The following is a 16,448-nucleotide window of genomic DNA, read 5'->3' as shown; positions in this document are numbered from 1 at the left end:
AGCTTCAAAACAGTTTATGAAGGAACTGAATATTCATGAAGTTATTAAACTGCACTTCTTGTTTTAAGAGAAAAGCTACATCAGGGAACCTTTTAAGTTTTGATGTACTTGTAGCAAATAAGACTTTTTGCAATATTTGTAATTGAAAAGCAGTATTTAAGACTGAAAGGAGGTTCTTTGGGCTTCTACTCCCCAACTATGTCATCTCTCCTTGTTGTACTACACCTGTGAGGAAGCCAGAATCATCTCTGTCTTAAGACGATAGTACACCACTGAGAAGGAAGAGAGCAGGGGTACTGTGTTGTCCACCCCAATGCACCCCACCTCAAAGCAGAGGGATCAGCCCAATGTACAAGCTCAGTGGCCTTGATCATTTACTTCAGACAGTGAGCTTGTTTGGTCTCCATAACCCAACGGGCAGCCACCACCAATGAGCAGACAAGGCTTCCGTAGTTTGTACAAGAAAACACATCCTGAAGTTCTACAGCTCCGATGCCAGGGCGTGCTCCCTCCGTTGTGTACATCAAGGTGGGTAGAGGTCATACCTAAACTGCGCCAGTGCAGATCTGCACCACCATGACCTTTCTTGTAGAGCCGAGGCATGTGCCACAGCAGTTGTGCCAACAGAGAGGCAGCCCGCCGACCTTTCCCCTGACACACGGCACTCGCTATGTCAGAGTGGGAGAGAATGGGATGTATTAACCAGAGACCAGCTGTTGGATAACAAACACTGCTTTTACCCGCGCTGACAAGCCAAGAGAGCGTGTGGAAGGGCAGCAGCTATAATAAAACCTCTGAACCCTTTCAGCTGAGAGCAGACAAGACGGCAGCAGGGCGCAGAAACAACCCGCAGCTTCCTCCTCGGCCGGGGAGGGGCCGTGCCAGCCCCCCGGGCAGGCTGACCCCCCGGGACCCAGCTGAGCTGCAGGCAGCGGGACCTGCGGCGCCCGGCTTCACCAGTACAGTGTCAAACGAGGCCGGAGGCACCGCTGATAAGAAACATCCTCATTTCGTAACGGGCGAAAACAAACTCGCTGGCCCAGCAAACACTGAGCGACAGCAGTTTGGCACGCTGCTGCTCTGGGGGTGGAATCACGAAACTGCTGCGTTGTCATGACTTCTAGCAGCGACCCCATGCGTCCCCCGGCACGGGTGCCAACACCGGGGGGGAGACCCTTCTCCTCCCGCCGGTGAGGGCTGCCCCCAGGCCGCGGAGGAGGCCGCGACCGTCGTCCTGTCGAGCCCCGCGGGGACAGCCGCCACACCGCCGTTCCCTCCTCGGCCCGGCGGCCCGCCCAGGCTCGCCCGGCAGCGCCAGGCCGCGGGCCCGCCTGCTGCAGCGCCCCGCCCGCAGGGCGCGGGGGGGTGAGGGGCACCGAGCAGCCGCCGCCGGCACGGGGGCGAGATGGCGGCGCCCGGCTTCGTCCGCTCGGCAGCCGCGGGCCGGCGTGGGGGCGGCGCCGGGCCGGCGGGGGGGCAGGGGACGCCTCTCCGCTGAGGGACACGGCTGTCCTCCTCGTCCCGCCTCTGGGTGTCACGCACCGCCGGCACTGCGTGACCCCCGCGGCGGCCGGTGCGGGCGGAGGAGAGCGGGCGGCGGGCGGGGGCAGCCTCCGCGGGGCACAGGCCGGCCGAGGGAGGCGGCGGCGGGCAGCGGGGGGGGGCACTGCCGGTGCCGGCGGGGCAGGTGCGGCCGGGGCGGGGCGGGGGGGGCTCGTTGATGGGGTTCTCCCGGGCAGGTCGGGGCTGTCAGCAGGCGGGGCGGAGCGGGCGGCAGGTCGGGTGTTTCCCTTTCAGGTCGTAATTGCGGTTTGTTTTCTGGTACACAGGATTGAACGCCAAACCCAGAAATGAGGAAGGTTTTGTGCGTGGAGCCCGTCATTTTCACCTACATATTTGCGTCTTCCTTGACGAGCCCGCTGGTGCAGCAGTTCATCTACCGGCGGCTGTGGGAGGAGGAGTACAACTCCACTTTCGTAAGCGACAGCAATGCCAGTTACTGTGAACAGAATAAAAGTAGCCCGACTTACATCAAGCAGAAGGTAAGGGGGGGTGGGGGAGAGAAATACAGCTGTAAATAAACTCGAAGCCATTAGGTGCTGTCTCAACATAACCTCCTTCTATATACTTAACCTTTTATAGATAGAAAAGGAGTAGTTTTGTAAACTGCTGTCGCTTTACTGTCTCATTGCTCTTGTCTTGCACTATAGGTAGTTGTAGTGCTTTAAAGATAAAGAATTGTCTCCAGGAAGATGCTGAGGTAAATTAATACTTTAACAGGAGTTGAAAATCACCTGAGAGGATTGGGCCCAAATTGTCATTGGCCTGACATTACAACGGGTACCGCTGAAGGCTTCTCCTTCCAGTGATGGTTGTGCATGTGTTTATGAGCCATCCGTTGTCTCTGTGACTTCTAGTGTTCTTTGTAACCATGTAAAGTTTATCAAATGTCCTGTAATTTTCAGGAATAAGATCTAGTTTAGAATGCATTTATTTCAGAGGAATTACAAGAATGAAGAATGGGGGAGATTAAAATTTAAAAATCTGTAATTTTAAAATGTAAAAAAAAAAAATTAACTTATCTTTGCACAATCAAATATAATTGATGATTTGCCATTCAGAGTGCTAGTCTGCCTTGTTGAAATACAAAGACGTTAAGATGACAGCATCCCGTGGTCAATTACATTTTTAGCACTTTTTCATAGTTCAGCATGCTGGATAGCTAGTTGTTGACTGGAATCTCTTCCGTTGCACTTCCAGTGCAGTTTTAATGCTACACTAAAGCAGAGCTAACTATGGGCTGCCAGCAGCAGAGATGATCATATTCCCTCTTCCTTTCCCCTCTCCCCCCGTTGCTGCCCCCCATGTGTTGTATCTCGCAATTCCACAGTTACAGGTTACGGTTTGGATTTGATCAGGGCACTGATGCAACAGAAAGCTCATCTCTTTTTTTGAGTTAGTTGCTTTTTGAGTGGTATTTTTTTCTGAAGCAGTGCACTGCTCCAACACACTCAGTGGCCACGTGATTGCTGTATCTGACATGGGGAGGGCAGAGGGAACCCATTTCCAGAAGAGGTACAGCAGAACCATCCTTGGCATCGACAGCTGGCAGTTGGGTTGGATTAAGTGGAACATGAAACCACTGTAGGGTCAGAAAAGTAGATGACTCGGACTGTAAATTACACAGAAGATGGAGTTATGGAAACAGTCAGCTGGAATTCCCCTATGCTGCTGAAAAGGTGGCACTTCAAAATTTTTGCTCACATCCCAGATTTGAATCTCTAATGTGCTGCATACGCACAAGACTGAACACCTGAGCTTATCTATTTCATTTGTCATATATAAAAGAATTTTTTTAATGGTACATGCTTTCACTGAAGATGATCAAAGAAATAATTCAGGATTTTTAGTGTGGAGTAGGTTATTCCTCATGTGACAGAAGCCAGTCTTAGTAGAAAGAATGTGAAAGTAAAAAGTTGATAGAATTGTAGTCCAGCATGCCGTCTGGGCTGATCCATTAGCCAAGGAAGGTAATGTATGCCACTCGTTGGAATTAATTTGGAGGTAATAACCAAGTATTGTCTGAGTAATGCTTGTATGTTACTCCCCCAAAGTGTTTTCTTTAGTGTTAGCTCCCTGTTTGGTGGTGTGAGTGAGCATTTTGTGATACGGTGTCATGTGTCAGTGGAAGGAGCAACTGTAAGAAAACCATAGGTGGTCCATACAGTTCTAGTCACAGAGCCCATCAAGAAACCCACATTTCACAAACGTTTCTGCACTTTGCATTTGCTAGAAACCCCGCAAATTCAACCTGATTTTCAAATTGTGATCACCTATGGTTCAGGATATAAGACTTTGTATTTCTTCTTGCAAAACACTGAAGCAGAGTGCTTAATTTCAGCTGAAGTTTAGATAGCATCTCTGATTGATGTGGTGGTGAATTCACACATTACAGTTTTTTTTGGTCTAAAAGGTACAAATTATAATTAACTTGATATATGAGAACATGAATCCTTCAAGACAGTAATTGAGTAATGGCCAGTAGAACTTCTTTGTTTCCCTTTCCTGCCAATTTTCCATTCCCTCCATTTCAGTGACTGCCAGCAGGGAATGAGCCTTTGAACAGTTATGCCCTTGTCTTGATGTCTTGCCTGCATTTCTGATAGCACACTTATTACCATAATATAAGAATGTAAAATGCTCAAAACACCCATTAACTTCAGTGGAACCCGGTCTCTGTGCTGAGCAATAATCCTGTGTATGGGGAAGAGAGTAGATCCAGTAATGCAGTTCCAAGCCCTTTGCTGAGGATATGGATTTTCCAAGACCATCCTAACTGACTTTTGTTTACAAATGCTGTAAATTTTGCTGTCAGGAGTGTTCCCAACAGGCCCTGTTTGGCATTAACTTTTAGAAGAACACCTCCCTTAATAGTTCAGTATAAGTCCTTCTATTCTGAGAATGGAGAAGCTTTTTACTAATCTCACCTGTTTCAAAACAAAATGTAAAAGGAAATTGAAGACAAAAACCACTTGGAGCCTGCAAAAACGTAGGTTATAGTTCAAAATGCAGCATTTAGATTAATTATTTCTTACCATTTGAAGTAAATTAGTAATTTTATAATAAAATAAGTTCAAAGGTAATTTGAATACAAGCTGAAGCATTCCACTCACTGGCTTGGCCAATCCTTTTGGTTTTTTAGCTCAGAGCTATATTATTAATCATTAAACATTATTTATCATCCAGTTTATTTATTATCCAATCCATGCATTTTCCTTTGCTACTCAGTAATTTTTTTTTTGGTTTATGAGCCTGTCATTTTTTCACGTCCTGTACATTGTTCAGCCTCAGGCACTACACTTCTCTATTAATTTAATCCTTACATAAGTGAATTGCTTCTTCATTTTCATTCTTTTCATTTTGAAATCTGTGATTTTTAAGAACTACCTCTGTTCACCGCGAGCATTTTTTCAGAGTAGAGTGAATTTGCAGATTAAAAAACTAGACCTTTTTCTTCGAATTTATGTAGTTCCATTGATTTTAATAGTAACATGATTTTAAAGCAGCTGCAGGTTTGACCTATCATTTTCTGTATTCCTTTCCATTGACTTTATTAAAACATGAAGTGGGCAGTTGAGTGCTTTACACTCTAAATGGAGTTTTTCTGTACTTTTGTCTTTTAGTCTTCTCATCAGTAGACAACAAGTCATTTATGTCAGCAAGGTTATGGTCATTTGCGGTATCTGGATGTGTAGCCACGTTCTTTATGTTGCACATCTATTTCCAAAACAATGAAACCCAAGTCTTTGTTGTTTTATTACTCCAGTTTAACACTTCGTTATGGTTTGGCAATAGTATTTGTATTGTGTGGTTAATATAATATGGGTTGAAATGGTATGTAATAACATGTAGTTTTATTTCTAAAGTATTAGCATTTCTTTGACATTCATGTCTTTGAACCTATTGATCCTGGTAAAGAAGCCATGCCTGCAACTACATAGAGTTCTCTGTCAGCAGGGGAGGAGTTAAAGATCAGAATATCATTTTCCATCTTGGTTTGTTCCGTCTTCATGGGGTTGACCCTTCCAGGGTGACTACAGTGCTGGCCATTAGACAGGTCATCATGAATCCTAAGGTAGTCGGACACCGTAAGGGAAGAGAGTAAAAGACTCCAGAGTGCTGGTGATCTTGAGGGCTTTCCTTGAGGGCCTCAGGATCAGTTGAAGTTCCCTCTTGCAATAAAACCTGGTATCTTACAAACAAACAAAGAGATTGAACTAGAAACTCATGGTCTTTGCCTGTAAATACAAATATGAATTTATAAAACACTCAGCTGCTTTTAAAATTGCTCAAAGTACATTCCTGGAAATTCTAGGTTTTTTCATCTTTTGGATGCTACTCAGTGGGGATTATGTTAGCTACAGAGGAAACGTGGAATATAGATGGCTTGAATATGGGCTGAGAATGGCTTGGGAAGAGTTACACAGCTGTACCAGCTACTGATTGAAGAGTGCAACCCCTGCCCAAGTCAGTGTGATACCTCAGAAAACTTGAACAAAACTTTGAGTGACTTTACTCTCTGCATCTGAAAGTTTATATTATAGAGTATAAAGGGTTTGTGCGAATGAAGTTACTTCCTTTTCCTCTGCTGCTCTTCTGTTTGATCAGGTGGTTGTCTTTGAAAGGGCTGCTGTGGCTGCTGTCTGTCTAGCCTGCATTGATGTATCAAAAGCAAGATCTGAATTAGCTTGCTGAGCATCATTTAGCAGCTGGCTTCATAACAAGATAGTCTTTTTTTTAATTGACTTTTCTTTGGTTCTTTTTTCTACAGCCATTCATGTTCTGTTAACTGGTTGTTTTTCAGCTACATTTGATTTTTCTACTTCTGTTAAAAAAAACTCTGAAATTTTTCCCATAATGGGTGTTTACTGTTTATTGTCTTAGTGTTAGCTGCTGTGAATACCTGGTGTAGCATAGTTATAGAGAGATCATTGCTTTGAACAGTTTCTGAACCCAGAGCTTTCCAGTATTTTAAAAAATTAGTTAATTCACATATCTGTGAGTCAGTATGCTGTGTTTCACATTTGTAGTTGTTGTTATTATTAGTATTAACGTTGTACACTGGGATGTCAGAGCAAATCCTGATCTGTTTACTTGCACAATGTGCTAGTCAGTGAATGGTTTCTTTGTAACCTTCTCAGTAGGATTATTTGGGAGGAAAATGGATCTCCTGTGAGTAGGGAGCATGGGATATGTTCCTCAATCAAAGGCTGTTTTACTACTGATTTCTGAAAGATGAAAATAGGCCCAGTGTCCTTTTGCTATACCCTGTACTGAAGGAGGTACTCACAGTATAAGCACCAGCTCTTGTAAATGCATGTTCAAAAGAATTGTTCTCTTGTCTCCATTGAAACTTCTGTGTCAAGAGTACTAGTTAGACTGTATCTTAAGAAATAAGTTCTGGCTTAAAATGTAACAAGGGATGTTTGAGGAATATTGAAGGTAAAATTACGAAAGTGGGAGTCTTTGAATATCCAGTTCCTTTGTGTTAGCAATTACTGTGATATAATGCACTCTTATAAACATAGTAATGTATTTTATTATAGCATAATATAATATTATAGCATAATATAATGTTATATACTCTTATAAAATGATATTGTATATATTATGTTTTATAATACTATTTATAATATATAAACATGTATTGTGCTATACATTATGTTGCATGCTAATCATTATGTAAGTGTAGTATTATTACAAATTAATATTTTTTTACAGTGTATTATAGTATTTACAATTATTTTTGTTTTCTCTTTGCAGGAAGTTCAAGAAAAAGCCTCCGTTTTCAATATGCAGTTGGACTTAACTGGAGCAGTTCCCAGCCTTATAGTTGCCTTTGTCATTGTAGCTAATGGGGATCGCCAGGGACGCAAAAGGTCTTTAGTTTTACCATCAATGGGAGCTTTGATTGCTGATATTTGCCTCACTGTAATATCATATTTTTCCTTGTCACTTTCTATCCTATTTGCGGTTGCATTTGTTACTGGACTGTTTGGAAGTATGGCAACATTCCTTGGAGGAGGTTTTGCTTTTATAGCAGACGTGTGTCACGATGAGAAGCAGAAGACAACACGAATAGCTGTGGTGGATTTGATTTTTGGAGTTGTATCTGGATTGGCAGGACTGTCATCTGGCTACTTTCTAAGAGGAATAGGCTTTACATGGACATTTGTGACAGCATCTCTTCTTCATGTTGTTAATATTATCTATATTACATTTTTTCTGGAAGATACAATAGGCATATCTGAATTCCAGCACCAGACACCAGTATCTTGTAAAGAACTTCTTAGAGAGACATTTTCTGGAGTGTACATGCTTTTTAAAACTGCCCCTTCTAAAAAGAGAATTTTAATCATTGTGTTACTTTTTACATTTATGACTTATTTGTTTACTATGGTTGGTGGGAGTTCACTTTTTACACTCTATGAACTGGATGAGCCACTCTGCTGGAATGAAGTATACATTGGATATGGAGCAGCTGCGTTCACGTCTGTCTCTCTGACCAGTTTTTTAGGAGTTTACTTATTTTCTAAATGTCTCAAAGACATTTATATTGTCTTTATTGGGATATTTTCTTACATTGGAGGAATGATCATGGCTGCCTTTGCCAAAACTACCCTGCTCATGTTTTTAGGTGAGTTCAGAATCAGTTGTTCCATGGTCAACAATATGTGTGAAAATAATGCTATGTTATCTATAGTGAGTGCAGTTGGTAGATACTGGACGTACCTTTTTGCAATGGTCCTAGAAAGGTAAAATACATAAGGTTGAGTCAGACTGATTTAGGATTTAATTAAAAGTGAAGTCTGTGGAGAGAGAATGGAATTACTTGCTTATGATTTGGTTTCAGTGCCATACAGATATATTGGATTTATTAATTTTTCTATGCTTGGATAATTGTGTCTCAGTGCATTTCTAGTTTGACTTTTCTATTGCCTTTTACTGTTTGGGGAACTGAGCATTCAAAAGTATATGACTAATTCATTTGCAATGTATTTGTAAAATCCTGGATTTTTATTACTTCAGTGTCTCATGACTGATTCATTGCTTTACAGTAAGAGTGCCATCGTTGCTCTGCTTTATGCCTATTCCTGTTCTCCGATCCATGCTGTCAAAAGTGGTTCTCGCTGGTGAACAGGGTGAGTAGAATTTGGTTTTAAACGATGCAATAATACGGTATTTCAAAACAGAGATGCACCAAGATTACCTTTAAACAAACAGATATGTATTGGTATTTTAAGACTGCTTTTCTTTCAAGTCATATGATATGACCCTATTTCATTATATTAATGGCTTTTGATTCTGAATTTAATATAAACAACATTGTGTTTAAAAACTACTGCAAGTTTCAACCTTCAAGTGAGATACTGGTCTAAAAATATAGACCATGGGGAACTTGAAGCAGAGAAATGGTCAAGATTGATTTCAGAAGTGCTTCTACATTCACAAGATTTTGACATGCAAAGATATATTTCTGTTATTTAGTCAATGTCACACTTAGTGATTTAGAAAGGTAAGCAGTAGGTGGTCAACCTTCAAAGCACTTGAAAACAATTAGACATGGATCCTGAGCTATGTACCTGGCTTCACGGGTGCCTATGGCTACTTAAACATGTCCCAGAAGATATAACGTATTGCTTCTCAAAGTCCTTTCCTTATGGAACACAGAAAAAAGCATGACATATTTTGCTTCTGGGGAGCATATACTTTCTAGAAGCATTCTCCGGAGTTGTTTGGTTTTATTTTTTAGAAGACATATCTTTATACAATAAAACAAAGATTTCTTTGTACTTAACTATGCTAACATACACTTCTGATTTTGCAGTTTTTTGGCATTTTTCAGGGCTTTGGCTGCTTGAGTAGTTTGATGCAGGAATCAGATTGCTTCTTGTCATCCTTTTCTGCTTACCTATTGTGATTTTGTTTATGATCCTGTGAATATGAATGCGGCTTGAGAAAATGTGTTCAGCAAGACACTGATGGGATAGACTGCCACCCCAGTGGGTGCAGTGCAAAAAATGTTGTTTCTTTCCTTTCAAAAATGAGAAGGAGATGGTTATGTGCTGAGCCAGCAGTCTTTGTTGGATCAGAGCCTTTTCTGCATATAAGAGTGAAGATTAGAGAAGGAAGAAACAAGAAAGGGAAGAGTGAGAATCGAGAGGAGAACTGGAAGGGGTAAAGGATGGAGATGTGCAGAACATGGTTAGGGAGGATGAACAGTTTGAACTTCATGTGATAAGCAGATTCAAGAAAATAGGTACAGTCACAGAATAGTAGCAAAGAAAAATAGTTTCCATCAGCAAAATGTTTGGTTTTGGTTTGGGGTTTTTTTATTTAAAAAACAAGTCTTTTGTAGGAGTCCCCACAGAAGACACTTCCATATCAAAGACATATGATACTCGAGTGCTTGTTACTTGCATACTTGCTAAAATACTGTAGATAGATCTTTCAAAGCAAGTTTGAAAACTTTATTATTTTGAAGGGGTTTTGGTTTTATTTTGTTTTGTTTGTAATTCATCCATTTGTTTTTGGCAGGTGCTGTGTTTGCTTGTATTGCCTGTTTAGAAGTTGTGACCGGCACTATTTCACTTTCAGTTTTTAATATTCTCTATGCAGCTACTGTTGCATGGTTTTCAGGCTTTAGCTTCCTCTTATCGGCAGGCCTTTGTCTAATTCCACTGGCTGTCCTGTGGTAAGTATGGATCAGGAGTGTGCTTCTGATTGCTTTTACTGGTAATTTCTGTTTTGACATGAGTTGAAGCTGAGTGGTTTAGTGCTGTAGTTCTCAAATTTCAGTATTTTCTAGTGTGCTGGGCTTATTTTGTGTGTAGCCTTCCCTCCAGCTTCCACACGGTTCAGGAACTGCTTATATCTAACAAGCCTATGAAAGGTACAGGGGGCTGCTAGGAGTGGGGCTGAGCTGAAACGAGGGGACACGGCAGTGTCTTCCCTAGGGGGATCGGGTAGGCGAGAGGGAGCCCAGGCTATGGGGGCTGCTTTCTCTCAGTGAGGCTTGTGACCAATTTCTGAGAGGAATGGATCCGCAGCAGCTGTTAGCTGTAGTTTCCTGGTTTTCCTCTCTTCAGCACCTACTCCCCTACACCTTGCTGGAGCTTTTCCATCATCAGCCCTGTCTGGCCCTGATCCAGCTACCTCCCTTCAGCTCCATGCTGTGAACTTGTCACCTAATTTCCCCCAAACTGAAGTCTACCCTGAATGTACTACTAGTGGCATACACCGTACCCTTGACTGCATGTGCGTGCCTTTCCCTTGGTTTGAGACCTTTACACATGTCCCTGAGGAAAGCCTTTGCCAAAGAACGAAAGTAACAGATCACTTGAAAGGCATGGGCTTAGTTTTGCAGTCTGAGCTCTTCTAGATGCAAATGAGGATTGTAAACATGACCAATCACCCAGTGAATTTAATGGAAAGTTATCTATCCCAGTCCTTGGTCATGGGTACCTTGTGACCCAGTGCCATCAAAATCTGTAGAAGAGCTGCACTAACTTTAAGGCTCATATGAATAAACCTCTAGACATGTTTAAAAAATATGCCTCTGTAATATTTTGCATCTAATCATATCTGGTGAACATCTAGTAATACTCATGAGTATTCACAAAAGCTAATTTCACTGTGCATTCTTTCCAATACAAATTACGTCTTTTTAGGGTGTTGGAACATAGATCTAAATGACAGAAGGATCACTTTTCATGAGAGATAGATTTATATCCGGGGGGGGGACTGTTTTTCTTAAGAGGGTGGTACTCTTGCTGGAGACTTCTATCTTTTTTCCTAATACTTAGACTTTACCTCAGTCACCTTTTATCTCTACATCAGCTGCATTTTAAGTTTTAAATAGGCAGTGATAATGCTGTAGATATATAACATTTCACATAATTTCAAGTCTGTGCCTGCCTGACTACAGTGTTTTACACAGTCTAGAGAAGCTACACTAAAGGTAACTCAAGACTAAGGTAGTGATGGGTCTCAGACCTGAGGCAATTGAAGGAAAGGGGTCTTGTGCTGAGTGTGGAGAATACTTTTCAGTAAAGTAATAGTGAGGAATTCAGTTATATTTACAAAGGCCCAGTAAATACTTCTGTTTTATTAAATATTAGTTTTAGTCTAGTTCAGTGCTGAATGGTAGAGAAAGTTTCTGTTAAGAAAGCACTCTATCTGTGCAAAAGGCAACAGATATTTACCATCAATTAGTCCATCCTGCAATCAGGACTGTAGTCCATCATCACCATAAATTATTGGAAGTTATTTTTGTTTTCCCTCTGTCAGATAGCCCACCCTTTGAATAACCTTTCTCTAAACCCTTTCTTTTGAGTGTCATGCAATGTTACTGTTTGAGAGCAGAAAGGGTAGTTGTTCCAGTCTGTAATAAATCAGGCATAGTAGTTTAGTACTTATCAAAGACAGCAGTAATGATATTGTCCAACTTGTGTAATACGGGCAAGTACTGTCATTGTGTTTACTAAGATATGTCAACAGCTTTGTGCCACAGAAGATGCCTGTAACAGAGCTATCGGATGTGTTTGTTGGTGCTGAATCAGCATGCTATACTTAACTATCTATCTCAGCTAAAGATGTCTGTCTTATCTGTGTCTTACAGCTGGCTTCTGTGCACAAGCTGGAATGGGGAGGACTTGGCTCTGCTTGTACCTGAAGAAGTATCCAGCATAGAGAGCGTTGATAGTTGAACAAAGGATTCGCCTACCTGGGTTTTCTAATCTGACATGCAGTGGCAGAGACCATTATGTCATATAGAGACCATAGAGATAACACAACAGTTGCAGATGCAATCTCAAAGTGGCCCTGCAGCAAGAAGCACTAAATTGGTAGCACTTTTTATCCAGTCTCTTTTTATCACTTGAATAAAGCTAGCTCTTATACTTAACTATGCAAATAGGCTGGCAATGGACATTTTAATGCTGCTTTCAACATGAAGAAAAAAATAAGGTAGGATGATGCCCTCTTTCTACTTACCCTTTCTCAAGGTTGAGAATGTCAGCTGTGGATTGTGATACATCTTGTATCATTCTAAGTGGGGTGACAGAGATAAGCTTATCAACTAGGAGGGTGCTGGCAATTCTGCTGAACCCAGTGGAGCTCATGCCAGCTGAGGATGTGGTCCACTGTATACCCCTTAAAAGGCCTGTCTTAATGGTGAAGCTCCCAAACCTGCCTAAAATTACTAAACTAAAAGGTACTTTTTTCAGAAAGAAACCAAACTGGAGGCAGTACTTGCACCTGCTGTAAAGAGACTTAACTGCTCTGCAGTTAGCAGAGAGTGTTTGTGCAAGTTTAATGTATGATGTGTGGACCTTGCCTGTGACTTAGTTCTTAAAATGGATTTTCACACAGAACTGTCGTACTTAGAAAACTTCCAGCTTGCAGAGTGTGAAGTTAGGCCTATGCCTACATTTTGCAGAGGCCATATTGCACATTTATTTTTATCGTTTTCCATATATTAGGGACTGCATACAGACACCTCTATTTTTTTGTCCCACAGATATTTCTTGTTTTCTAGTTAAGTTGGCTGTACTTAGCTTAAACGTTTCTTCTAGTGAGGGGCTGTAATAGCATTTCTTTTTAGTGGATCTTTGATTATGTTTTTAACAACCCTGAAATGAGGTGACCAAATCTATCATGCATCTAGTCATCTTGCAATGAATGCAGCATAATTTATGAGCACTTGAACAGCATTTCTCATCTTCAAAGCACTTCACAAATGCTATTAAGAACCTCCTTCTATAATAGATAATATCTTCCCTGTTGCAGAGAGAGAAAAATCAACAGAGAGGACAAGTGACTTGCCCAGGGCCACAGTGCAAACTGGTGAGACTGCCAAACCTAGGAATCGGCTTCCGATCTTTAAGTAGAAATTATCTTTAAGTAGAAATTATCCAAAGTATTAGCTTCTGGAATGCAGAACAGAGCAGAAGTGTAAATACAATACCACATTAAGGACCAATCAATCACATGTGTTTTTTTCAGAGAGAGTTTGACAGCCAATACTGTTCTGATCCCTGAAAGTACAGGTAGCTTGTATGTGACTCTCTTCCCCCAAAAGAGATTAGGTAGAGAAATCAAAATAATGTAAAGTGGTTGACATTCACAGAAGGAAAACTCTAGGTAAGCAACTATGATGTGGGAACTGACTTCACATGCACACAGCATAGGACAAAAATGAAGACGGACATAGCATACGCTGTATAATCAATGCTTTGCTTACAGCCATTAATATCCATCATATGAACAGAGTACTTTGCAGAACTCCTTAGTGGTATTCCACCAAAAAATATTAGTACCACGGCATGATAATACTATTGTAGATCCTTTTTGTTTGAACGACAGCATTGTTTCCAAGCTATGTATCATGATCATGGAGAAGTTTGGAAGAGGGTTCAAATAAGGTAAAGGAGAGTTTACACTTATCCAGGAGACCGTCACTGGTGAAAACAGTGCCATTTATTCAGGACAGGGGGAATGAATATTTCCACAGCTGATAACTATAGCCAGCTCTTACGTTTCTGTCCTCAAACTACTGAGGCTGATGTTGGCAATTAAAGATCATTGGCTCTTCACAGCTAGTTTAGACACTAGCCAGTAAATAAAACTGCTTAACACTCCCCCCTTGAGGTGCCCAAGTTGCTGCTAACTTGTTGAAGTGAGCTGAGTTTTACAACAATCAGTGCGTCCAAAACACAATGAGTACTTGTAGTAGAGAGATTAAGAAAACACCGATGTAAAGGATTTCAGCACAAAGATTACATTGTCTTCCTTGCCTCTTTGTTATGCAGTTACGTGAGGCTTTATGAAATTAACTGACAGAAAACTGCCTGGAAAAAGTAAAGCAAATGAAGAAGGAGTGTGTGCCTTCACTTCCTCTTTTTCAATGCACACCTCTGCTAGAAGGTAGAATAAAGCAAGCTTGTTCCACAGTGGCATTTTGTTGGCCCAAATGAGAACGTGCACGTACACTTCAGGAATGGCTTTGTTATGATTTGATTTTGTTGTACAAAGTACTTGCTGTTTGCAAAGTATTTCTGGTAGACACAGCATTTGGAACTGACTGTAAGTTTAGGTCAAAACACATGAAGGATATGAACTGTGTTTTTTAAAGTGCCTAGCACAGCACAAGTTGAGGAAACGAGGTACTAACATGCTTCAGCTTATTAAATCAAAATCTTCTGAGTTTATAGTAGTTGCTCCATTTGTATAGAAATGCAAATTATTTTGACAGAAATTAATAATGAAGTTTGTTTTTTTTAAACTCTATGTTGTATTTGTAGTTCTTGCATTGTTTTTTGACAAATGGCCAACAGGATGACTGGTGGAGGAATGTTTATGTAAACAGAAGCAGCAGCACTATGGTGTCATCTATTTTTTGTGTTCCTAACAAACAAACAGCAGTGCAAGAAGATGTGCTTTTGCTTCCCTCCTGCGCTTGGGGAGAGGAAAGGATGCTGCTCAGAACATCAGCACCAAGAGCAGGCAGGGACAGCACTGCTCTCTGCAAGAAGTCAGACCAGGGGACCCGCAAGCACCTTCCTCCACTTGCCCAGGTTGGGTCCAACACGAGACCAAGGCTGGGTCCCTGCCAGCTATGCTTGTCAGCACACCTCGCTTGGCGTGCCTCCACGGGTTGCTACTTCCAGCACCTGCATTACAGAATGAGGCCTGTATGAAACAGGGAGAATGGGCCGGGCCAGGAAGACCAGTCCCCAGTCCACCCCGCTGCAACACTGAGCAAGTGCAACCCTTCCTTTTTATCTCAAAAGCTCTTTTCCTCAGTCCTGTTTGACTCCCATTACTCTTTATTAAAAGCATATATTCTTGCACATGCTTCTTACATGTACCATTTGCTTTCCAGGCTGGCTAACCCCCAAAATTAGCTTCCTTGCTCTGAATATGGCTTGATCTCACCCAAGATTATAATAAAGTATACTAATCCTTGAACAAAACCACCTAGAAATTACATCCAGTCTCCTCATCTGTGTCTACTCTTCACTGCACTGAGAAGCTACTAAATTACTTGTCATAGTGTAGCTTTGCTCAGATACAACAGCATCCATCTTTCAATCAACACCAGGAAAGGCCAACTAGCTCGATACACTGAGGCAGGAAGCTAGCTACAAGGTACCAGTAACTGTACAGCTATGGGATGGCTCCCTGTTTTCTGCACCCCTGGATCAGTGCTGGTATGAAAGCAGACCTGAAAATCTTCCTAAAAATTCATACCCAGACCTGAAAAAAAATCTTCCTAAAAATCCATACCCATACCTTAATTTGTCCCAGACCTGGCAAGGTAATCCCTCAGCCTTTTTGGCCTGAGCCTAAAGCAATACAAAGCCTACTGAACTCCAAGGTTGCTTCGTAACAACAGTTTACTTCTGCTTTATACAAAACTGCCAAGAAACTCGTCACCTATAAACTAGCAGCCAGTTCTGATATTTAATAAAGTATATCAGCTCACAGAAAGACCAGGACAGCTAGGGAAAACAAAATACACTTGCACATTCAATTTATTGGTCCTATGTTTAACCTTTTGCTAAGGCAAAAAAAAAAAATACAAATGAAATAGTTTGTATTTCATAGCACAAGCCTCTAATCTCTGCAACTCTCAAGGGAAAGACAGTTTTAGAAGCTTCACTTCTTAAATGAAACAAGTTTAAATACAAAAAACCAAATAAAACTGCCAGTAAAGTGTCTCACACTATGTTATCTCAATGCTTTTAATTTGCTGCAATGTTTTGCAATAGATGCACATAAAAGCACTGTAAAATTTACAGGACAGAAGCTAGAGGCTTTCACCCACATGGGTACGGAATCTGTGGCAGCTTTAAGCACACTGAAAAGCACAAGAGATGTTCAGG

General features: G+C 41.4%; 1 protein-coding gene across 1 annotated transcript; it reads left to right on the top strand.

The window, feature by feature from the left end:
* The first annotated feature begins 1,544 nt into the window (after nucleotides 1-1,544).
* SLC46A3 (solute carrier family 46 member 3) lies at nucleotides 1,545-15,054 on the top strand. The gene is made up of 6 exons (XM_059817419.1): nucleotides 1,545-1,573; nucleotides 1,830-2,042; nucleotides 7,324-8,197; nucleotides 8,619-8,702; nucleotides 10,099-10,255; nucleotides 12,182-15,054. The coding sequence occupies exons 2-6, from the start codon at nucleotides 1,851-1,853 to the stop codon at nucleotides 12,267-12,269; spliced, it is 1,395 nt and encodes a 464-aa protein (XP_059673402.1). The 5' UTR covers nucleotides 1,545-1,573; nucleotides 1,830-1,850; the 3' UTR covers nucleotides 12,270-15,054.
* Nucleotides 15,055-16,448: the final 1,394 nt, after the last annotated feature.

Source organism: Gavia stellata, chromosome 1 (genome assembly GCF_030936135.1).
Source record: "Gavia stellata isolate bGavSte3 chromosome 1, bGavSte3.hap2, whole genome shotgun sequence".
Taxonomy (NCBI): Eukaryota; Metazoa; Chordata; class Aves; order Gaviiformes; family Gaviidae; genus Gavia; species Gavia stellata.
Note: the sequence above shows the minus strand (reverse complement) of the source record. Positions and strands in the feature narration are given on the sequence as shown.

What these genes read in the sequence shown, in the direction of transcription:
- SLC46A3 (XM_059817419.1), top strand. Translation starts at nt 1,851, where the DNA reads ATGAGGAAGGTTTTGTGCGTGGAGCCCGTCATTTTCACCTACATATTT. An exon ending in CGACTTACATCAAGCAGAAG is followed by an intron (nt 2,043 to 7,323) that starts GTAAGGGGGGGT and finishes TTCTCTTTGCAG; the next exon opens with GAAGTTCAAGAAAAAGCCTC. An exon ending in ATTCCACTGGCTGTCCTGTG is followed by an intron (nt 10,256 to 12,181) that starts GTAAGTATGGAT and finishes TGTGTCTTACAG; the next exon opens with CTGGCTTCTGTGCACAAGCT.